The 24943-nt window shown below is 37.9% G+C and overlaps 1 protein-coding gene across 1 annotated transcript; it reads right to left on the bottom strand.

The window, feature by feature from the left end:
* Positions 1 to 6747: 6747 nt before the first annotated feature.
* Positions 6748 to 7294, bottom strand: LOC100345217 (large ribosomal subunit protein eL32). Its single transcript, XM_002709060.5, has one exon. It carries the CDS (start codon positions 7238 to 7240, stop codon positions 6833 to 6835), a length of 408 nt encoding a protein of 135 aa, XP_002709106.1. The 5' UTR covers positions 7241 to 7294; the 3' UTR covers positions 6748 to 6832.
* Positions 7295 to 24943: the final 17649 nt, after the last annotated feature.

Genomic DNA, 24943 nt, shown 5'->3' with positions numbered 1-24943 from the left:
AGTGAAGCAGCCAGGACTCGAACCGGTACCCATATGAGATGCTAGCACTGCAGGCAGGGGCTTTACCTGCTATGCCACAGTGCTGGCCCTAGATAATTTCTTAATGAATTGTTTTTGTACACGTGTTATATGAAACACATGTGACATAGCTCATGGGAAAGAAATGAAAAGGATTCCACAGCAATTTCTTTCTTTCTTTTTTTCTTTTAAAGATTTCATTTATTTATTTGAAAGTGAGAGTTACACAGAGAGAGAAAGAGAGGCAGAGAGAGAGAGCGAGAGAGAGGTCTTCCATTTTCTGGTTCACTCCCAGTTGGCCACAATGACCAGAGCTGTGCCAATCCAGAGCCAGGAGCCAGGAGCTTCCTCTAGGTCTCCTACATGTGTGCATGGGCAGAAAGCTGGATTGGAAGAGGAGCAGCCGAGTTTCAAACCAGTGCCCGTATGGGATTCTGGCACTGTAGGTGGCAGCCTAACCCACTACACTACAATGCCGGCCCCAACTTTTCCTCTTTCTACACTACCTTATTTTAAAACAATACGGAGCCGGCGCCGTGGCTCAATAGGCTAATCCTCCACCTTGCGGCGCCGGCATACCGGGTTCTAGTCCCGGTTGGGGCGCCGGATTCTGTCCCGGTTGCCCCTCTTCCAGGCCAGCTCTCTGCGATGGCCAGGGAGTGCAGTGGAGGATGGCCCAGGTGCTTGGGCCCTGCACCCCATGGGAGACCAGGAAAAGCACCTGGATCCTGGCTCCTGGCATCGGATCAGCGCGGTGCGCCGGCTGCAGCGGCGGCCATTGGAGGGTGAACCAACGGCAAAGGAAGACCTTTCTCTCTCTGTCTCTCTCTCTCACTGTCCAGTCTGCCTGTCAAAAAAAAAAATACAATCTATTTGTTTATTTTAGTATTTGTCAATTTATTCTTTTGGTTATGAATTTCTCAGCAATTTTATTGATACTAAATTTATTTTCCATTTCTATTAATATTCTATAAAATTGAAACAATGTTTAAGTCATGTTCCTCTGGAGACATACAGACTTTCAGTGTAAGAGGAATCCAAATGAAGTTAAAATTGTAGTCACCTTATCTTTCTTTCCTTTTTCCTCAAAATTCTTTTTTAAGCTTTTTAAAATTTTTTATGTAAGTTATACAATTTCTTGTATTGCATATATACAAATTGAGGAACATAGTGATATTTTCCATCCTACCCACCTTCCTGCTCACACTCCAAGCCTTCTTCCTCCTTCCTCTCCTTTAATTTTTACCAACAATGATTTTCAGTTTACTTAAAGATCAGAAAGCTTAGCTCTACACCAAGTAAAGAGTTCAACAAATAGTATAAAGGGGAAGATCAGTTTAGCATACATTAAGTAAAGATTTCAACAGTTTGCTCCCACATAGAAACTTAAAGTGACAAATACTGTTTGAGTACTAGTTATAGCATTAAATCTCAATGTACAGCACATTAAGGACAGAGATCCTACATGAGGAGTAAGTGCACAGTGACTCCTGTTGTTGACTTAACAAATTGACACTCTTGTTTATGGCCTCAGTAATCACCCTAGGCTCTTGTCATGAGCTGCCAAGGCTATGGAAGCCCCCTGAGTTCACTGACTCTGATCATATTTAGACAAGGCCATGGTCAAAGTGGAAGTTCTCTCCTCCCTTCAGAGAAAGGTACCTCCTTCTTTGATGACCCATTCTTTCCACTGGGATCTCACTCGCGGAGATCTTTCATTTAGGTTTTTTTTTTCCCCCAGAGTATCTTGGCTTTCCATGCCTGAAATACTCTCATGGGCGTTTCAGCAGGATCCGCATGCCTTAAGGGCTGATTCTGAGGCCAGAGTGCTGTTTAGGACATCTGCCATTCTATGGGTCTGCTGTGTATCTCACTTCCCATGTTGGATCATTCTCTCCCTTTTTTATTCTATTAGCTAGTATTTGCAGACACTATTCTTGTTTATGTGATCCCTTTGGTTCTTAGTCCTATCATTATGATCATTTGTGAACAGAAACTGATCACTGGGACTAGTGAGATGGCATTGGTACATGCCACCTTGATGGGATTGAATTGGAATCCTCTGGTATGTTTCTAACTCTACCGTTTGGGATCTTCTGTGTATAAAGAGAATCAAAAATGAATCTAGATGTGAATGGAAGGGGAGAGGGAGTGGGAAAGGTGAGGGTTGCGGGTGGGAGGGACGTTATGGGGGGAAGCCATTGTAATCCATAAGCTGTACTTTGGAAATTTATATTCATTAAATAAAAGTTAAAAAAAAAACTTAAAAAAAGTTTTAAAACATAACCAAAAAAAGAAAAACAAACAAACAAAAACAAAACAAACAAAAAACATTGTTCTTCCACAGAAGAGACAAAGGCTATAAACAGTCTTCAAATCCCAAAATGTCCATTTCACTCTGATGTATTACATTATAGGTACTCTATTAGTTATCACAGATCAGGGAAAACATATGATATCTCTATTTTGGGGACTGGCTTATTTAAAAATTCTTTGTATTCCTGATTATTCTCTCAGAATGCTACAATTTCATGATGGCCTATAATCAGTGAAGGGAATGAGAATGTTTTCAAAGGATGAAATTCAAATGGATAACAGACACATAAAGAGATGTTCAGGATTACTGGCCATAAGGGAAATAAATAAAAGCCACAATGAGGTTCCACTTTACCCCAGTTAGAATGGCTCTCATCCAAAAATAATTAATACTGATGAGAAAAAGTGGGGAAAAGTTCCTGAGTTCATTGTTGGCAGGAATATAAGCTAGTGTAACCACTGTGGAAGACAGTCTAGGGATTTTCCAGAAATCTGAAAGTATATCCATCATATGACCTAGGAATCCCAAATTTTTGGGAAGTTGCCCAAAGTAATGAAATCAGCATATTAAAGAGTTATCAGTACCCTCATGTTCATTGCAGGTCAATTCACAATAGTTAACCTATGAATCAACCTAGATGTCCATCAACCAATGGCTGGATAATGAAAATGTAGTATATATACATCTGGAATACTACTCAACCATAAAACAGAAAGAAATTGCCTTGTGCTACAAAACGGATGCAACTAGAAACCATTATACTTAATGAAATAAACCAGTTCCAAAAATACAAATATCATGTTTTCCCTGAGCTGTAGTAACTAATATAGTACAAAAATGTTAACATATATGAGCAAAATATACAACTTGACATTTGATTATGTACAGCCTTTGGTTCTACTGTTAATGACGTGCTCTTTTCTTCTTTCTATTAGTTGAATTCTTTGCTTAGTGAAGGATTACATTTATGATTATAAAATAAACTGAAAGTAGATCATTAAAATTAAAAATTAAAAGAAAGAATAAAAAAGGAAGGAGAAGGAAGGTGATAGCATGGGAGGGAGGGTAGGTTGGGAAGTGTTACTGTGCTCCTAAATCTGTATTTATGAAATGCATGAAATTTGTTCAGCTTATATAAGTAGTAGATAATCCAAGTGCTTGAGCCCCTGCCATCAACATGGGAGACCAGTTGCAGTTCCAGGCTCCTAGCTTTGGACTGCTTCAGCTTTGGTCTTTTCAGTCATTTGAAGAATGAACCAGAACCAGTAGATGGAAAATTGTTTTTCTCTCTTTCTTTTTCTGTCCCTCTCTTTGTCTGTAACTACCTTTCGAGTAAATTAAATACAACTTTTAAAAAACAAATTACTTGCTGCATTTTTAAGTTTGATTTTTATTTGTTTATTTGTTCTCCTTGTAGTCTGAAACCTCTCTGAAGGAATGTTAATGATGTCTTTCTTCTATGTTTTTGTCCTCTTACATATGACCTGCACACTGGACTTGCAATAACTAGAGTATTAATAAATAAGTGAATAAATGAGTGAAAGTTCATCCACTAACAAATATCTAATTAACAGAAACCCTACAAGAATTATTGCACACCAGAAGATACGAGTGAATTGAATGTAAAAATAGTATTGAGTGAAAAAATCAAACTAAGACAAAATATTACTGTATCACTTCATTTATATGAAGTTGATCAGCAGGCAGTTTCATAGCTTTAGATATTAAGATATGGCTATCTCTGGGGGACAATAGTTACATGAAGGGAACATCTTGGAATTCTTGGAATGGTAGTATTCTATCCTTGATCTATTTCTGGCTATCCAAGTATCTTCAAGTTTGTGTGCAGCACACTGAGATTTGACCTGTGTGGTTTTTAAGTCATGTACAAAAATAATACCTAATTGCCTGGAGTAAAAATGGATTAGAGCATTTGACTATCTTCATGTGTGTGTGTGTGTGTGTGTGTGTGTGTGTGTAATGGCAAAGAAATGAATAGTCTGTCAAATGCTTTAATGACATTTCTTATTCTCACTGCAGCTTTGTTTTGATGATGCATTTGCAAGAGGAAAAAGAACATCATCAATGATCATCAAATCACAGATCCTCTGGAATAGACATGCAGTTAAGCATGACAACCTTCACAGTAGACTAACTTTCTATTTCCCCAGTACTCTATTGTTTCTTCACATTCCTATTCTGCTACCAGCTTTAAACTGGATTTCTCTCTGTCCTGTCAGCTGTCTGCCATGAATTATAACGTATCTTCTTTTCTACAATATCTCATCCCAAAAAAAGACATTCAATGTATTCCCGGACACAGGGGCAATTGAAATATTATCCAGTGGGCATAATGAGCAGGCTGATCTATCATTCGTTCTCAAATATGCCTTTTACAGTTGAGAATCATGTTGGTTTTTCTAAACTGTTGAGCAACAATTTTTTTTTTTTTTATCACTAATCAAGTTGCTCTTGAATCCCGTTCTAAATTGGAATAGTATCTATATACTGACATTCAGACTAGTGGAACAAACTGTCTAGAATCTTTTCCTAAACATGGATGAAGTATTAATGTCATCTGGGCTCAATTCCATGATGAAGACCTTGTTAATTACAAGGATGGGTTGAAAACCTGTATTTTAGCTTTAGAAATAGACATACATGCTGCGAAACAAAGTAAATACTGTGACTCTGCATCTATTTGCTAGAAAAAAGCAATGAGGTCAGCAATGCAGTTGTCAATGTCTGCTCTCCCTATTTTTATCTGCGTACTTGTATTCTTTATGGCTCATGATATACTTACTAAGAAGACACTGTCTGTTTGTCCTAGTTTATTTTATTTGACATCTTCCAACTTTTCCTTACCAAACTCTTAAATTTCTTATCAAAGATAACTGGTGAACCTTGTCTTATGAGATCGCGTTTTGAAAAGAAAAATAGTAGTCAAATAGCTCATAGTGAGTCATCTTTTTTCTTGAGGTCATTTAATTCAAGAATACAACACATTATTGAGAGTTAGGATTAAAAGCTTGGACTTCTGTCTTCTTTCCGATGTCTTTTGAACTTATGAACTCTATCTAAATGGGTTTCTTTATTTGTTATATGGGAAATAATAATAATATGAATATGATGATTTCACCAATTGTAATTATTATTATTTTACCAAATTTTATATCAATGTTGAGACAAATGCTAGCATAATTAAGAGTATATAGAAGATATAATAAAATAAGTAACTATTAAATCTAACAAAATCTAACAAAAGGGAATATATGACACATCCTCAAACAGAATCTTTGGATATTCTTTCAAAATAATTAAACCCTATTGTTCATTTTACAAGATAGCTTTCAGTTACTTTTTTATTTTCATTTTTTCTTTTTGCTTTGTACACGTAATTAAAAGTAGAGTTATAAAAACATGGCTAAGATTCAAAAAATTCTTGATGGCATCACTTTGAACAAACCCAGTTCTAAATTCATGAAGAAAATTATTCGATTGTTTTGAAGTATAAATTGAATTTATCCTCATGTTAGTTGACATCTATAAGTATACACAATATTCACTTCAATAACTATTTCACCAAGGAAGTGTAAGTTGTTTTTCCCTGTGAAAATTTAGAAAGATGATTCTTGTTAGTTATCTTACCTTTTACACTTAACTTAAATACTTACACGGGGTTGGTACCTTGGTGTAGATTAAGCCTCCACCTGCTGCATCGGCATCCCATATGGGTCCCAGCTGCTCCACTTCCAATCCAGCTCCCTGCTAATGTCCTGGGAAAGTGGTGAAAGATGGCCCAAGTGCTTGGGCTGCTGCACCCATGTAGGAGCCCCAGAAGAAGTTCCTGGCTCCTGGCTTTGAATCAGCCAACTCTGGCTATTGTGGCCATTTGGGGAGTGAATGATTGGGTTGAAGATATCTCTCTCTGTCTCTTTTTTTCTCTGTAACTCTTCCTCTCAGATGAAGAAATAAATCTCTAAAAAAATAGAGAACTCTTTGCAGGAAGGACTTTGCACCAGTTTTTTTTTTTTTTTTTTTTTTTTTTAAATTAAATGCATACAGGCCGGTGCCGTGGCTCACTAGGCTAATCCTCCGCCTTGTGGCACCGGCACACCGGGTTCTAGTCCCTGTCGGGGCACCGGATTCTGTCCCGGTTGCCCCTCTTCCAGGCCAGCTCTCTGCTGTGGCCAGGGAGTGCAGTGCTGCACCCCATGGGAGACCAGGATAAGTACCTGGCTCCTGCCTTCGGATCAGCGCGGTAGGCCGGCCGCAGCACGCTGGCCGCGGCGGCCATTGGAGGGTGAACCAACGGCAAAGGAAGACCTTTATCTCTGTCTCTCTCTCTCTCACTGTCCACTCTGCCTGTCAAAAAAAATAAAATAAAATAAATAAATTAAATGCATGCAAACATCTTTTTTTTTTTTTTTTTTTTTACGGAAGAGACCGGTTTTCAAGGTTTTATTTAAACACAAATAAAATGCGCACCCGAGCCGCCTACTCATTTTCTTCACTGCGCAGCCTGGCGTTGGGGTTGGTGACCCTGATGGCCAGCTGGGCCGCTCTCTCCACAATGGCTTTGCGGTTCTTGGAGGAGACGTTGTGAGCAATCTCTGCACAGTAGGATTTGTTGCACATCAGCAGCACCTCCAGCTCCTTGACGTTGTGGACCAGGAACTTCCGGAAGCCGCTGGGCAGCATGTGCTTGGTCTTCTTGTTGCTCCCGTAGCCAATGTTGGGCATCAAGATCTGGCCCTTGAATCTTCTCCGCACCCTGTTGTCAATGCCTCTGGGTTTCCGCCAGTTACGCTTAATCTTGACATAGCGGTCCGACTGGTGGCGGATGAACTTCTTGGTCCTCTTTTTGACGATCTTGGGCTTCACCAGGGGTCTGAGGGCGGCCATGGTGCCGAGGAGAAGGCAGCCACCTCCGGAGGCAGCGCCGAGGAAGCGCAGACATCTTTAAAACTGACCAATTAAGGGATCCAAAGGAAAAAACTACCAGAGAATGTGATTTAGAAGTAGTCCTTAAAATGTGGTTGCTACTCATGAATGTAAATAATGTACCTGCATTTTATTTTAGCTTTACTAAAAGTGTCTAGTTATAAAATATCTGAAAGAATGGCATGTAACTAATAAAATTATTTTAAAATAATAAAAAATCATAAAGTCTAGAAAGCGTAGGCCATCCATGTGTGTAAGTAAGTTCTAAAGTTAAGTTTCTCTGATGTCATATGTCATTTTGAGGTATCCAGCAATTCTGGTTTAAGAGTTTACATACAATTGTCAAGAGATTAGATACTCACTAGAGATAAGGACTCATAAAAAATGGAGAGTTAGATGACATGCAAAAATCTGGGATTCATTAAAGTCCACAATCTTACGTAAAATGTAACTGTGGAAGAAACATCCCTCCAAAGATGGATGAAAAGGAAATCTGATTGACTTTGTTTAAACTATGTGTAGAGAAGAAAGTAAAAAATGACATGTTCCTTGAGATTTAATAAATGTAAAAGTGCCTGATACTTGCCCTTTCATAAATTAAAGAAAGGCAAGCAAAAATGTTGAATGGTCACAATTTGGTAGTATTTCCAGACAGGTGAAAACTTGAGTCTTCTCTAAAGGGATATATCCTGCCCCTAGAACTTAAAGAATCTTTGCAAATAACTTTCAATAGCAAGTATTTTTAAATAAGCATTGGTGGAATTTACAAAGAGGTAATCAGAATCATGTATGCAAATATTTCAGATAATACAATTTTTCAGTACATAAAATTAAAATTATATTTATAGAAGTTGATGACATCTAATGGAGAACAAAAGTATGAATAAAAATTAGTATTCATTAAATTTACCAACTATGCTTTTTCTGCTAAATAAAGTTTTATAAATGAAAGACACAAAAATTAACAATTAAATGGCTATATTAAAAGTATATTACACATGACTGATAATACTAGTCAACTTTAGGAAGTCTATTAAGGTATTGCATACAAAGAATAGAAATGTGAAACAGTGGTTGGGGAGTCTGGAGAGGAGAAAATGAAGATCTAACATACATCTAATTGTAGGTCTAGAGGATGAGAATAGATGAACATATTTCCTCAGAACCATGCAGAATTGATGAAAATACTAATTATCATATGAGGAGATGTAACAACTCTCAAATAGAACAGAAAAGAAATCAATTTCTAGACACATCAAAGTGAAATTGAATCACATCGTGAAATATCTTAAAAGCATCAGGAAAAAAAGTACATGATTTATAGGAATTATATATAAGGCATAAGATTGACTTGGTATAGAAATTTTAGGAGAAAGAAAAAGTCATAGAATATCTTCAAAGAGCTGAGAAATGCACATATCAACCTAGAATTCTGTACGTTTCATAACTGACAAGAACAATAATGTGGTAGACATTGAAACTCATGATATTTATTCCACCTTTCTTCTAGTGTATCTCCTTGTATCACAAACTAGAAAGATTAAAGAAATGCATTCCCAGACTCTCTAACATCAAGTATATCAGCTATGAATTAGTTCTACCCAATCAGAAGGACACATGGGGCTGGCACTGTGGCATAGCAGGTAAAGCCGCCTCCTGTCTGCTCTACTTCTGATCTAGCTCTCTGCTATGTCCTGGGAAAGCAGTGGAAGATGGCCCAAGTCCTTGGGCCCTGTACCAATGTGGGAGACCTGGAAGAAGCTCCTGGCTCCTAGCTTTGGATTGGTGCAGCTCCAGCCGTTGCTGTCATCCTGAGAGTGAACCAGCAGTTGGAAAGCCTCTCTCTCTCTTGCTCGCTCTCTCTCTCTCTCTCCACCTCTGCCTCTCTGTAACTCTGCCTTTAAAACAAATAACTAAATATTAAAAAAAAAAGAAATACACATACATAATATTAGAAGTCTTGAAAATGTTCACGGGAAATGCATAATACAAAATAACTATGCATGAATTTTAATTGTTTTCCAGCAAACTTTTGAAACAGAAATTTTGAACAGAATTTCTATCAGAACTAGATAAACTATAAAGAATCAATTTACGGTAAAACTTGGGTGGCATAATGGTGAAATTATTGAATCTTTACAAAACGCTTGTGAGGGCCGGCGCTGCGGCTCAATAGGCTAATCCTCCACCTAGCGGCACCGGCACACCAGGTTCTAGTCCCCGTCGGGGCGCCGGATTCTTTCCCGGTTGCCTCTCTTCCAGGCCAGCTCTCTGCTGTGGCCAGGGAGTGCAGTGGAGGATGGCCCAAGTGCTTGGGCCCTGCACCCCATGGGAGACCAGGAGAAGCACCTGGCTCCTGCCATCGGATCAGCGTGGTGCGCTGGCCACAGCGTGCCAGCCGTGGCGGCCATTGGAGGGTGAACCAACAGCAAAGGAAGACCTTTCTCTCTGTCTCTCTCTCTACTATCTACTCTGCCTGTCAAAAAACAAACAAACAAACAAACAAACAACGCTTGTGAGGACAATACCACAAAGAAATCAAAAGTTTAGATATTGATAACTGATTTTAAGAAAAACAAGACGGTGTTGAAAATGAAGCTTGTAACAGCTGAAACATCAACATCAAATTTCAAGAAAAATATTACTCATGCTTTTATTGAAAAGAGCTTACGATTAACTGCTGAAACAATACTGGTGCAGTAGTCATTTCAGTTCACTCAGCCTATACATTTCTTACTGAACATTGAAAGTATAGCAAATTTCATCTCAATTGGTGCCAAATTTGTACACGCAGATGAGTTGCAGATAAGATTAGAACTTTTGGTGGGATTGTTAAAAAAGTAGGATGAAGGTCTTGAAGAATTTCTTGGGAGATTTTTTACATATGATGAAACATGGCTCTGTTTGTATGGCCTGAAGGCTGAGAATAATCAAAGCAGTGGTACTAAAAGTTAGAAGTGGTCTAATCATAGCAAAAATGGACTAATCAAGCTTTTTTTTTTTTTTTTTTTTTTTTTTTTTAGTATGTTCAACTCATTTTTCCTTTCGACTTTCTGGAGGACCAAAGAGAGATAACAATTGCTACTTGGAAAGTGTTTTCAGAACGTTAACCAAAGCTTTAACAGAAAAATGTCCAGGAAAGCTGCACCAGAGAGTCCTTCTCCTCCGTGATGAATCTGTTCATTCCTCTCATTGAACAAGGCCAATTGTACAGAGATTTGATGGGACATCCATGGGCTGTGATCTTACCATCCTGAAGTGACTCCTCTTTCCTTGCTTGTGTTATAATCTTAAATTGTCTTCCAAGAGCACCCATTTTTCTTCAGTTAACAATATAAAGAAAACTTTACTGACATGATTAAATTCCCAAGACCACGAGTTCATCGGGGATTATTTCTATTAATTGTAGCACTGACTTTCTTCTATTTTGATGACATCTGTTATCATTGCCTATAAAAAAGTATTGGCATTGATAAAGCTTATGATGAGAAATAAATGGTTTTATTTTTAAATTTTTTCTTTTATTCTGTTCTGCCATGATCCTTTTGAAGTCCACTGATCTTTAAAAGCAAATGAAAAGGTACAGCAATATGGATGCTTTTGCTAAGAATGCAGGACAAATAGTTTCTTTTGTCTTTCTAAAATCTATAATGCCTGATAAAATATTAAGTACTTACTACATTTAACATGGGTTCCTCATAATCTGCATTTACTATTTACGCTCATTATTAACATAATAATTTGGAGAATCAGTTTTCGACTAAGTGGCCAAAGAACAAAACTCAAAAAATGGGAATGAAAAGAGGTTTATTTCCAAAATATTAGCATTCGTGTATTTTAAACAATAAAATGGGGGGGCATTTTAGCATAGTGGGTTAAACTGCTGCCTGTGATGCTGGCATCGAATGTGAATGCTGTTTTGTGTCCTAGCTGCTCTGCTTCTGATCCAGCTTCCTGGTAGTGTGCCTGGGAAAACAGTAGAAAATGGCAGAGGTACTTGGGGTCCAGCAACCCATGGGGGAGACCCAGATGGAGCTCCTGATTCCTGCTTCAACATGGCCCAACCCCTGTCATCACAGCCATCTGGGAGTGAGCCAGCAGATCAAAAGTCTTTTCCCTCTGTCTGTCTGCTCTGTATCATTCTGCCTTTCCAATACATGAAATAAATCTTAAAAGTATGTCTTTGGACAGTACCTATAAACCTAAAAAAGTTTAGTTTTCTAAATTTTGTTTTCTAAAATTTTGTTTATAATGATTTATAGTCTTAGAAGAAAGAGAGGAAAGGGAAGGAGAGAGAATAACAGTGTGGTTAGGAGAAAATAAAGAAAACAGGAGGAGGAAATGTAGGTGGAAAGGCAGGAGGCCATTAGAGAAGGAGGGGAAAATTTGTCAGTAGCAGAGTTCCTGCCAGGGAAAGAACAGTATGTATTTAGGGCCCAACTTTACCATGTTTATTCACTCATTTGAGGTTCTCTGTAGATAGTCTTTGTGGGATGAGACTAGAAATTATTTAATTACATAGGGAAAAAGAATTTTATGATGGAATAGAACCAAAAACAAAGCATAATCAAGGCCTTAAAAAGAATAAAGGGTTAAGAAGAAGCCTTGAGGGATATTTCTCAATCAGGATGTCAGGGAAATTTTGCTTTCAGTTTTAAACTGTTTGCTGTGTTGTTACACAATGCCCAAAGGGTCTTTAGTGAGATTTCATACACTCACAAATGTCCTATTTACGCTATATTTGAGAAAAAAAAGTCAAGGTAAAAGGAGTCTATCATGCCTGCTGTTACATGTCTGAGAGGAAAGAAAGAAAAAAAAATGGAATTAAGACAGCAGCTCATTGAGAAGAGACGTTAGGAAAGAATAAAAATGTGGAAAATTTGCAAAAGTTTTCTGGAGATCAGTGTACTGCTACAGGATAAGGGGTGAGACAGTTCAAACCAATTTTCTTTAAATACCAAAGGACTGGGTGACTTTTGACACATTAGTTGCAATGTAACTAGAGGGCAGAATAAAGAGAAGTAGCAACTGACCTCTAAGGCCTTATCCAACTCTGAAATGCTTTGATTCTAACAGAAGAATGTGACTGCTTACCCATATATCAAAGACAGTCCACTATGACTTCAGTTTGGGCCAATTATTACATTTATTTATGGTTTGGGAACTTCATTTAAGGCTTGAGGTACAAGACTAAAATAACTCAAGTTCAAAGAAATAACAGTGACATTGACATTTCACATGATCAGCAAGTCTTTTGGGGAGTTGCAGAATGGCATCATTTATAAGCCATAGTTGCCTCTGCTCAAGTGGAGCAAGGGATTAGTGCAAAAACTGTCCCCAGTGTCTCATTACAGAATAAATCAAACCTGACCTTCTGGCCCAATGTTGCTGTCACCCCAGGAGACACCAAACCACTAAAAATGGCAAACACAACCAAGCTCTTCCTGTTTCTTGGGTTAAAAAAGAGAAAAAGGGGCAAAATTAAGCAATGCTGAAAGTTCTTCCTAAACACAGGAGGCCCTAGATACTGCTAACTTTTCAATCAGATTATCTAAGACCATTTCTAGTTAATTATCAAAGGGAAAAATCAATGCTTATTTTCTCTGGACAAAGAAGTTTTAAGTATTTGTCATAAATCTTGAAGTCTAGTTCACATATCCACAAAAGTCCAATGAAGAGAAATAATGGTATGGGTATGCTTGTTAACTATTTACACGCTGAGAATTTCAGTAGCGGAAAGAATCACTATACTAACTGATGGTAGTTGGAATAATAAACGTACTTTTTTTTTTTTTTTTTTTTGACAGGCAGGGTTAGACAGTGAGAGAGAGAGAGAGACAGAGAGAAAGGTCTCCTTCCATTGGTTCATCCCCCAAATGGCCGCTATGGCTGGCACCTCAGGCCGATCTGAAGCCAGGAAACAGGTGCTTCCTCCTGGTCTCCCATGTGGGTGCAGGGCCCAAGGACCTGGGCTATTCTCCACTGCATTCTCGGGCCACAGCAGAGAGCTGGACTGGAAGAGGAGCAACCGGGACAGAATCCGGGGTCCAGGCGCCGCAGGCAGAGGATTAGCCTAGTGAGCCGCGGCCGACAATAAACATATTTCTAGATTCTAACCCTTTGGTGTGTTGATAGTATCCTTATAAACACCATTCTTGTGGACAAAAATATGTGTAATGTGTGAAAAAATGTATATTTACCGATAGAATCATGACTTGAATTCCAGAGAAATGCAAGTGATTGATAAACAGAAAGTATCATACTCCATGGTAGATGTATTTTTTGCAGAGAAGGTAAGCATCTTGCTAATAATTTCAGTGAAAAACCTATGGGACTAGAATTCAAACTCATCTTTTATTTTTTTTTCCATTCAGAGCCGTAGATTACATGGTAGAATGAAATGCATAAAATGGAAGATTCAGGAAATTCAAGCTCTAATACTAGCTCTGCCACTAACTAGCTAAATAACATTCAGGAAGCCACTTTCTCTGTAAAATGAAGAGGTTGACTTTGTGGATTATTGCAGTTGGGAAAATCTAAGAAAAATTAATATAAAGAGAACAGACTTCATGTTTCGATAACTACAATGTCTTCCTCCTTTCCCCCTCCTTCCACTCCCCTTTCACCCTTGTTTTCTTTGAAATTATGTAATTACAGATAACAAAGTTTAAAAGTTAATTTACTAACTTTTCATTACTTCTCCACTCTAGTATAGATTTCTATTTTGAATAATCAGAGAATGAAATTTTCCTGATTGTAGAGACCTAAGGACCACAGAATCTTTCTTCAGTGTTTCAGAAACATGCCTCTATCTTGTTCCAACTTTAAATGTCCCCACCCTGACTCATTTAATTTGAAGGAGTGTTCTCACTAAGCTTTGTGTGAAAAGAAAATGCCATCATATGAATATTTACCCAGCCACATTAAATTAAACATGAAAATATTCCAACCACTCTACTCATTATATTAATATTTCCATCTAATGGATTTGCAAGACTCACTGACTCATGGTCTCTTTCTAGCTGGTCTCTGCAGTGAGAACTTAAACAATGTGTCCATGTAGTTCACTTACTAATTACAGAAATGGGTATTTTAAGATCACTCTGATCCTCTACAAAGCAAGATACAGTAGAAGATAACTGTGTGGGGGAGTTTACTCCAAATTTTCAAGACTCAAGGTTCTATAAATTAGAATCATTTTAATTGCAAGATCAGAATAATAATTTCTAATTGCCTCAAAAAAGCAGAGCAGGGATGCAAAAGTCTTTTAGCTTCATACATTAAAAGTGACATTGAATCTCGTGTAAAATTGTGCTTTGTGTGCAATTTCCCATGCTTTCTCCACCTCTCTTCAGTCTTCACTGTGACACTTGTGTCTGATTTCTGCTAATTTTCTCAGTGATTCTCCTCCATTTCCATGATGACAAAGAGAGGTACCAGGCAGAAACTGGAGGGCTGACTTATAAAAATTCCCCCGGAATTCCTTTTTTATTTTTCCCATGTTTCAGGATTCAGTTTTCATTTCCCCACCAGTAATTCCTTCAGCTTCAGGAAGATGACAACATATTCTGAACCTGAATGAGACTATTTCAGCTCCATTGTTGGTAACAGTTTTTCATTTTTACTAGATTTTGAGTGTTTCATCTTCCTTGTGTCTTCATTTAATTGTTACACATTCCTCCATAATAATTGTTACAGAAATAATTGTTCCATTGAAATATTTTCATATAAACCATCTAGAATGAATTCTATGTCCTGCTGGGACCTGAGTGACACAAGCTAAGGGCTACTGAATCTAGAGCTCAAATGATGTTACCAAGACCTATTATTTTTCTATTGCTCAATTTTATGCTCCATCATCATGGCTCATTTCTACGCATCGTCTAGTAGCAAGATGGTTACTGGTAACCTGAAACTTCCATGTTGGATACAGAAAAAAAATTTCTTTCCAGAAATGGAAACAGAAATTGTGGAATAGCATGCATCAGGCCAAGTTGAGACATAGCTCTCATCTGAATCAAACATCGTGGTCGGAGTCCATAACTAGTGATATAAAAATCTCCCTACTCCCAGGGATGTAGATTGGACTCAACATCAGTAAAGTCCCTGGAAGGAGAATCAGAGAATGATGGAACCCAAGAATAAGTTTGTGCATTTTTTAAAGATTTACTTTATTTATTTGAAAGACAGAGTTACAGAGAGAGGTAGAGACAGAGAGAGAGGTCTTCCATCCACTGGTTCACTCTCCAGATGGCTGCAACAGCCAGAGCTGTGCTGATCCGAAGCCAGGAGCCAGGAGCCAGGAGCCAGCAGCTTCTTCCGGGTCTCCCACGTGGATGCAGAGGTCCAAGCACTTGGGCCATCTTCTACTGCTTTCCCAGGCCATAGCAGAGATCTGGATTGGAGGAGGAACAGCAGGGACTAGAACCGGCACTCATATAGGATGCTGGGGCTTCAGGTCAAGGCTTTAACCCTCTGCGCCACAGCACAGGCCCCAAGTTTGTGTATTATTTGCAAGAGAAGCGATAAAGTGAACTTTGGATAGCCTGCAATAACGAATGCTCACTCAAACTGAATTCATGAAGTTGGAATCAAGAAGGCTGAGTTTGAAGAAACTGTGTTTTCCTTTATCTTAGTTGCCTCCATTGTGCCTTGTCCAGTCTCAGACACACCCTTATTATTCTTTCTGTGGCTAGGATACAATCATTGGGTTGCAGGTTTCACTAATGGGAAACCTTGCTACTTCTGTAAATTTTAAGGATTTCTTTGTGTTTAACATGTATCAATAGGAACTCATTCTCAGAACAAAGTCCAAAGACCTTGCTATGGCCCACAAGTTGCCATGGAGCCTTCCTTCCTTCCTTTGTGAGCTCACCTGGGATGTCCTATGCACCTACTTCGCAGCTTCCCTGATTTACTTCTGCTTCTGAAAAATATTAGGTCTGCTAGGGAGCTTTCACTTTTTCTGTGGAAAGTCCAGGAGAAAGAGACAGAAAAATCTGCCATCCATGGGCTTACTACTAAATGCCCACCACAGCTGGGGCTCAGTCAGGCTGAAGCCAGGTAACTGAAAATGTATGTAGAAAGAACTCTACTGCAAGAACCATCACCATTGCTTCTGACAGTCTGCAGCAGCAGAAATCTGGAGTCAGGAACTGATGCTGGGTATCCACTGCAGTGGTATCTGAACTACTACCCCAAACACCCGCCCCTGAGATAGATAATTATTATGGAATGGATGATAGTATACATGAGAACAAAGGACTGAAACAAGTATGAAATTTTGGTAAATGCTATATTACTATATAAACAATAATTGGTAATAAACAATTTAAAGTCTAGAATCAATATTGCATTGTACCTAGAGGTTTGGCTGGGTGGAATTCTCTCTCTTCTACTTTCTGTTTGACATTCTGAAACTCTGCTTTTCTGAGTCTCAGTTTTTTCATCAAACTCATTGTTTTCCCTAATATGTGGGAGCTAAAATTTAAAAGAAAGAAAAAGAGAGAAAGAGAGAGAAATACCTGTTAGTGCCAAACTTGTTGCAAATATAGTTTTGAAAAATTTTGTTTTATACATTTGTCAAATCAATGGTTAAAAATGTTACGCTACTACAGTTTTAATCTTCTGTGATTACTTTAAAATTTACTGTAAATGGGTGAAGTCATTTTCCATTCAAATTATTGCTTATAGCCAAGGTATATATTCCCACTAAACCAGAGTCTTTGAGCTTGTTATTTAGTTTACTCCATATTTTTGGGGAAAATTGATGATAATATTCATGTCATAGAGGCATATCTTGCATAAATATACACTTCAGTATTATTTTGAGTAACAAATTTTATGACTCGGGTAAAGAATTTAGCATACGCTGAACTAGACAGCATATATTGACTGCTATCCATACTATGATGATTATTGCTTACATTAGAGTGGAAATACAAGGATGTAATTAATACCTATATTCAAAGTCAAAATATAAATAGAGTCAAAGTCCTCCAACTTCATGCTTTATTCCAAAGTGCATTATTTCCTTCCTAAAAGAAATAATATGACCTAAAACTTAAGATTTAATTGTAAGTAAAAATGCACTAGCAGTTATATCCATGTATGATATTAAGAGTTTATCTCTTTGAAATTTTCATTATTTGCAAATTTGAAAAAAATAAGAAATAATAATCTATCAGGGTAATTAAGAAGATTAAGTGAAATAATAAACATAAAAGACACAGCAGGGTTGGAGATGTGGTAAACACTCAGTAAGTGGTCATTATTATTGCTCTTGTTGTATATGAAGATTAACTTTTATATGAGAATTTCATAGTTGTGACAAATTTTGTTAGCCCTATCATTTTTATGAGGAAACTGACACTCAGAGAAGCTAAATAAAGATGTACTTAGGTCGAAGCTAGGAAAATGGAATTTTGACCTCAGGAATTTTCATCTTAATAGTGTTATTCTTTTCACTATTCCATGTAGATTTTGATTTGCAATTTTTACTTAAAATCTCTGGCACAGTATGAAGATAGATCTATTGTCCATGTAAGGCACCACTAAAAGATAAAAGCAAGGAGTTCACCTACAAGCAGCACTAAATCATTCCCTTGAGCTAAAAACTTGGTAACTCTAAATTTACTTAGCAGAGAAGAAAATTCTTCAAAGGCCAAGAGCAAAGAAAACTTCTAAGTAAGTCTTTGGCCCACTTCCCATTACTGAATACTAATACTCGAATTTTCAAGAGTAGTAAAGCACAATCTGTCTCTCAAATAGACAGTCGTGATCCCTGAGACACTCTTCAGTGGAGTGACAACCATCTCAGGAAGTCTTTGGCATACAGTTGTAATTTATATTAAACAAAGTTGGTCTTTTTAAGCTGAATGAGCTGCCATTTCCTAGTTGTTCACATTAGGAGTCATTCATTCTCTTTTACACTATTTATGTTGCTCTTCCCCATCCCCTTTTAACAAGTTTATTTATTTATTTATTTATGTTTAATTTGAAGAGGAGAGAGAGAGACAGAGAGAAAGACACACACACACACACACACACACACAGAATTGTCCATCCACTGATTAATTCCCCAACAACCAGGGTTGGGCTCGGCCGAAGCCAGGAACAAGGAACTCCTACATGGGTGACAGCGACCCAAGTAGTTAAGCCATTGTCTACTGTTCCCAGATTGCATAATGATTAAATTGGAAGCATAAGCAAGACTTGAAATCAGGGATTTTGTATGGGATGCCAGTGTTCTTAGCTGCAGCTTTGCCAGCTGCACCACAATGCCTGCCACCTAACCCATGCTTTCTAATGTAAGTTGATTTTATGTTCTTTTTCTTTACCTCTGTAAGTCACTTTTCTTTTCATCAGCTATTATTGTCTTTCAGGGTCAATGTATTTCCACACTTTGTTCTCAATGCTGTGGAAAGTCCCATTCCTCCAATTCCAGTCTGTGATTTCTATTCCATACCCTCCCACATGACACCTGTTCACTTTTCAAAATATTGGCTCTGTTTGCCAATCTGAAGTCCTCCCTTGGGCCTGTTTTCTCATAGCAGAGCTCATCAGAGTATGGTTTCTTGTATATGTTCCTGCATTTGTATGTACTATCCAATATTGCTTGCAATTTCCCCAAGAAATATTTGCAGAAGCTGTCTGAGCAACTTTTCCAAGCACTCAGATAGTGGACAATCAAGTATAATCCTTAACTTCTTGGTTCTCCCGAAGTAGTGCATTTGTTATTGGTCTCAGCTTAATGTATCATGGGTCTCGTGCAAGCAAAAAATGTATATCATCCTTGTCAAATTCATGGTGCCTAGTGTAATGCCTGACACGTACTTGGTACTTCAAAAAGTGTGTGGAATGTGAACTTAAAGAGTAAGTTTTTTGGCAAAAAATATTTTTTTTGTTTTTTTGTTGTTTTTGTTTTTTTAAACTTTTATTTAATGAATATAAATTTCCAAAGTACAGCTTATGAATTACAATGGCTTCCCCCCCATAACGTCCCTCCCACCCACAAACCTCCCCTTTTCCACTCCCTCTCTCCTTCCATTCACATCAAGATTCATTTTCGATTCTCTTTATATACAGAAGATCAGTTTAGCATACATTAAGTAAAGATTTCAACAGTGGCAAAAAATATTTTTAAAACCACATATACAGAGGATCTTCAAAATGTTTATGGAAAATTCTTTTTTGAAATAATTGTGCATGGATTTCAAAAAATGCATCCAATAAAATGTAAGTGTTAATTCCACTTTCCATGAATTTTTCAAGTGCTTTTATATTAGTTACTGATGAAATATTTACCAAATTGCAGTGTTTAGCTAGCTGAATTCTGTGCAATTTGTGCTTCAGAGTTGGACAATTCAATCTAGGGTATGACTTTAGCCTCCTCTCTGCAGATTCCCAAAGGACTGCTTATTACATTATATACACCTGAATCTGTTCTTCAGCATCAGTGGGTCAGTTTGACAAGTTATTCCCCCAAGTTCTGTGCAAAACTTTGCTTAATGAGATGCCAGAGATGCTAGGATCCTTGTGGATAATATTTAGTTGCATACTTAAATACCTTGGGGCTGTTGAGGGCTGGAAGGATATTTATTATAAACAAGGGCAACCTGGTTTTTAATATGAAAGGAAGAATAAAACCTATGCTTCAGAAAGTATCTTGGCACAAGATTGTCATTGGCAGATGGAAGTGGACAAAGTTTTGTGAATGGCAGTAGTGTAGCTTCACTTATGATCACATCGGAATGCATTTTGTCCTCTACATGTCTTGCTGTGAAGGTATCTTTGAACACATATACTGTGTAACCTATACAGCAAATACAGTAGTCCTCATATTTGTTTCCTCAACTGATGTTTACAGAGAGCCTATTAAGATGCCAGAGCCTATCATAGGCATAGAAATTATATGGATAAATAAGAAATAGTCACAAATTCACTAATATTTTCTTTTTTGGGGGGAGGTGAATGCAGAATCCAGAGCAGAAATACACATTATCGACATAACAGATGCATGTTAGCACATGATGAGAAAACTCGTAGGAGTCAGCAGTCAGTATTGTCTATGAATGTAGGAAAAAATCCAGAGGTGGTGCCATTTATCTGAGATTTTAATGATGATAAGAGTAGTATGAAACATCCCCACAATAAGCTATTCACTATAATCTATTCAGTTCCCCCATTTCTAGACACATCTACAATTACCCACACTGTTTCCCAAATGATCTTTCAGAATAGAAAAGCGATCATGTCGCTCGCTTGCTAACAACCTGATTAGAATAAATCCAAAATATTTATCATGATCTACACTTTCTGATATGGGATAAAAAGTGATATGTTGTGGGACAATAGCCTGCTTCATTCATATTGGACCTTTAGGGAGTTGGATTGGAAATGGAGCAGCAGGGACTTGAACTGGCACACATATGGGTTTCCAGCACTGTCGGTGTAGGCTTACCTGTTACTCCAGTGCCAGTGCTGGCTCAAATTTATCTAATTTAACCATTTTTAGCTTAAAATGTCTATCTCTCTGATGTCATACTGCATATAATTCCTTCCTTACTCACTAGGCACTAGAAATAATGATGCTCTTTCGGTTTTTTGGACAAACCAAGTTCAATTTGTTTGCAGTATCTTTACACATGCTATCTCATTTATCTGAAACTCTCAGCCCACTCCTCCCACAGATTGCACAGTTGATGTATTTTAGCAGGTAAGAATTAGTATATAGGGGCTGCTTCTGTGGTGTAGCGAGTAAGCCACCACCTGCAGTGCCAGCATCCCATATGAGTACTGGTTCAAGTTTCTACTGCTCCACTCCTGTTCCAGCTCTCTGCTATGGACTGAGAAAGCAGTAGAGGATGGCCCAAGCCCTTGGGCCTCTGTACCCACATGGGATACCCTGAGGAAGCTCCTGGCTCCTGGCTTCGGGTGGTTGCAGCTCTGGCCATTGTAGCCAACTGGGGAGTGAACCAGCAGATGGAAGGCCTCTTTCTCTCTCTGCCTCTCCTTCTCTCTCTGTGTAACTCTGACTTTCAAGTAAAATATAAATAAATAAATAAATAAATTTGTACAGAAATTACTGCTCAGAGATCTTCCCTATAGGTCCAATACAATAGGTAGGCTATTGTCCGACAACATATCACTTTTTATCTTGATTTTTTTTTCTTTTAAATGAGAACCCAAGCACCATGAAATAACAGATCCATGTGTTCTGCTTTTGATATTCCTTCATGTTTAATTAATAGGATAGTCCCCAATGTTTAGTGCCTTTTAAACTTCTTTCATATTTTATTTATAATTTCTCTTTTCTTACATGTTGATTTATCTTTTTATTAATTTTTTTTTTTTTTTTTGGACAGGCAGAGTTAGTGAGAGAAAGAGAGAGACAGAGAGAAAGGTCTTCCTTCCGTTGGTTCACTCCCCTAATGGTCGCCATGGCTGGCGCTGCGCCAATCCGAAGCCAGGAGCCGGGTGCTTCCTCCTGGTCTCTCATGTGGGTGAGGGCCCCAAGCACTTGGGCCATCCTCCACTGCCCTCCCGGGCAACAGCAGAGAGCTGGACTGGAAGAGGAGCAGCCGGGACTAGTACCCAGCACCTCAACTGGGACTAGAATTCTGGGTGCAGGCGCCGCAGGTGGAGGATTAGCCAAGTGAGCCACAGCACCGGTAGATTTATCTTTTTTAAAAGATTTATTTATTTATTTGAAAGGTAGAGTTACAGAAAGGCAGAGGCAGAGAAAAAAAGAGAGATCTTCCACCCACTGATTCTCTCCCCAAATGCCTGCAACAGCCGGATCTGAGCCGATCTAAAGCCAAGAGCCAGGAGCTTCTTCCAGGTCTCCCACGTGAGTGCAAGGGTGCAAGTTCTTGGGCCATCTTTCACTACCTATCCAGGAAAATTAACAGGGAGTTGGATTGGAAGTGGAGCAGCAGGGACTCGAACTGGCACCCATATGGGATTCCGGCACTGTCGGTGGAGGTTTACCTGTTACTCCAGTGCCAGTGCTGGCCTCAATTTATCTAATATAACCATTTTTAGCTTAAAATTTTAATTTTTTTTCACTTATTTACTTGAATTAAATGAAAAGTGTTAGAGACAGAGAGAGATCTTCTATTAACTGGTTCACTACTTTAAAGGTCACAATATCCAGAGCCAGAACAGGACAAGACTGGGGACCTGAAGCTCCATCTACATCTCCCACATGGGCAGCAAGGATTTATGTACTTGGGCCATCACCTGCTGTCTCCCAAGATGTGCATTAGCAGGAAGCTGGAATTAGAAGCAAAACCTGGACTCGAACCTAGGCACTTCAGTTTGGGATGTTGATATTTCAGGTGGCATCTTAACTCCTGTGCAAAATCCCCACCCCATCTAAAATAATTCTTTCAGAGGTACTTAATCTACATACAATGGGATCCTTAGGAGACCCCAAACTACTCTTCCAATGTGTACTAATTTGTTAGATCTGTCATAATACAGTATAAGAGACTAGGCAACTTATGCACCAAAAATTTATTTTCTCACAATTCTGGAAGCTAGGTTTCCAAGATAAAGTTTTCAACAAAGCTGATGTGGTTTTAAGGTAAGACTTCTTGGCTTGTAGGTTGACACTTTTATCTGCTCTTCTCTTTGCTTCTGTATAATGTCCCCATTAACCTCAATTACCTCATTAAAGATCCTATCTTCAAAAATAGTCATGTACTAAAGTGAGATCCCCACTGTGCAAACTTGAGGAGAGAATAAATTGATCCCATAACACAATGTGATAACCTACCACAATATGCTAATAGAGATTTTACAATAAATAATGAATAATTCTTAATAATGTCTTGATTCAGACTACAAGTTTTGATTTTTAATCTCATCAAGCACTGGTATGATATAGTTTATGCTCAGTTTATGTAACAAAGGGACCTGAAACACAGAAATCCAAGAAAAATGTTTGTTTATGCCTCTCCCCATAAGAAGCAGGTGGAGGTGGATAACCCAGAGCAGAGGGGCAGTTTTGTTTCATGCAGCTATCCAGGATTCCAGTTACCTTCTATCTTTTTGCTTACTATTCACTAAAGCCTGGATGGTTCAATCATCCAGCACAACTCTGTCTATTATAGCCAGAGAAAGCAACAGAGAAGAATGGAGAATAAATATATTACTTTTCAGCCTGTGGTCTTGGAATTAAGTCATTCACTTCCTCCACATTTCAATGAAATTAACTTACTCATATGACCAAACCGTGTGCAAAAAGAGCTTTGAAATTCAGTCTGTGGGTGATGATGTGTTTGCCATGTGAGTGAAGTCATGTGTGATGGCTGAGTTCTCGGATTAAGTGGAAGAAAGAAAAACTGGGTATTAAGAGACAATTGCTCTCTGACAAATTAATTTGATTTGCAAGTATATTCAAAACACTTAGCAGTATTTGGACAGAGATTTGTATAAAAGACATGGTTTTTTGTCATTTGTGAAATATTCAAATGTCAAAGTTTAAAATGAACTTAATCTGCTGTAATTGTCATTAAAATATAGGATTATTTGTATCCTGAGTTTGGACATAAATTCTTTCCACCTTTGTTGTATTTTCTGATAATTCTATGATTTTCTATATTAGAAATTTAAATGAGAGCATTTTGTATATTTTCAGGCTGCTCTATATAAATTAGAACCATAAGATAATGTCCAATAATAAAAGCAGAGAAATTCAATAAGTGAATGAAAGAGGCAGTATAATTTATTTAAAGGATTCAACTGACAGAAAAATGATGATGGCCAAAGTACTTAAAATATCCAAGTCTCAGTTTCCATATCTCCACACTGAGTTTAATACTCACTTGGAGTAATCACATAAAGTCTTGGACTACAGTATGAAAAATAATGTGTAGAACTCAGTAAACCCAAACAAGATTTCATAGTTTTTATTACCTAACAACATAGTCACTAAATGAGATTGTCTTATGTCTATTTTCTGAATTTTACAATTAAAATAAAAGTTGTACCAACTTCATAGATTCATTGCTATTTTTGAGTAAATCTACATTTTTAAACTGCCTCTTAGAGTGCCGAGTGCATGCTAAGTATTCAGTAATATGACTACCATGATCTTTTCCTCAAGCAGATAGGGTGGCTCATGTCATTAGACAGGTGTCTTCCTTCAGCATCATTTATGTTGTGAATTCTCTATAAAGTGACCACATTGCTGAAGAAAACGGAGACATAAAGCACATCTGCTTCCCATTAAGGAGGCCTTCGGGGTGGGTGCCTAAAACATTAAAGAGCATTATTGTCATTATCAATGTGAAGGCTTCTTTTTGTGGTGAAGCTGTCCATACTTATAGTGGAAAATTACAACTTCCAAATTATCTCCCCAGGGGAAGTCTAATGAATATGTTTTCACCTGGTGTCTCTCCTGAATAATGCCTACCGGATGAAGAAATCTGGATAAGTTAATGGAAAAATCTTCATGAGATAATGATGAAAAACTGTGGGGCATATCTCTGCTCATACCCATTGTCTCACCAATCCTGATCCATTAATTCAACAAAATTATTTATTTATTTATTTTTATAGAAAGCTTTTATTTATTAAATATAAATTTCATAAGTACAACTACTGGATTATAGCGATTCTTCCCCCAACACCCACCCTCCCACCAAACCATCCCAC

Source organism: Oryctolagus cuniculus, chromosome 1, assembly GCF_964237555.1.
Source record: "Oryctolagus cuniculus chromosome 1, mOryCun1.1, whole genome shotgun sequence".
Classification (NCBI taxonomy): domain Eukaryota; kingdom Metazoa; phylum Chordata; class Mammalia; order Lagomorpha; family Leporidae; genus Oryctolagus; species Oryctolagus cuniculus.
The sequence above is the reverse complement of the archived record's forward strand: the minus strand, read 5'-3'. Positions and strand labels throughout refer to the sequence as shown.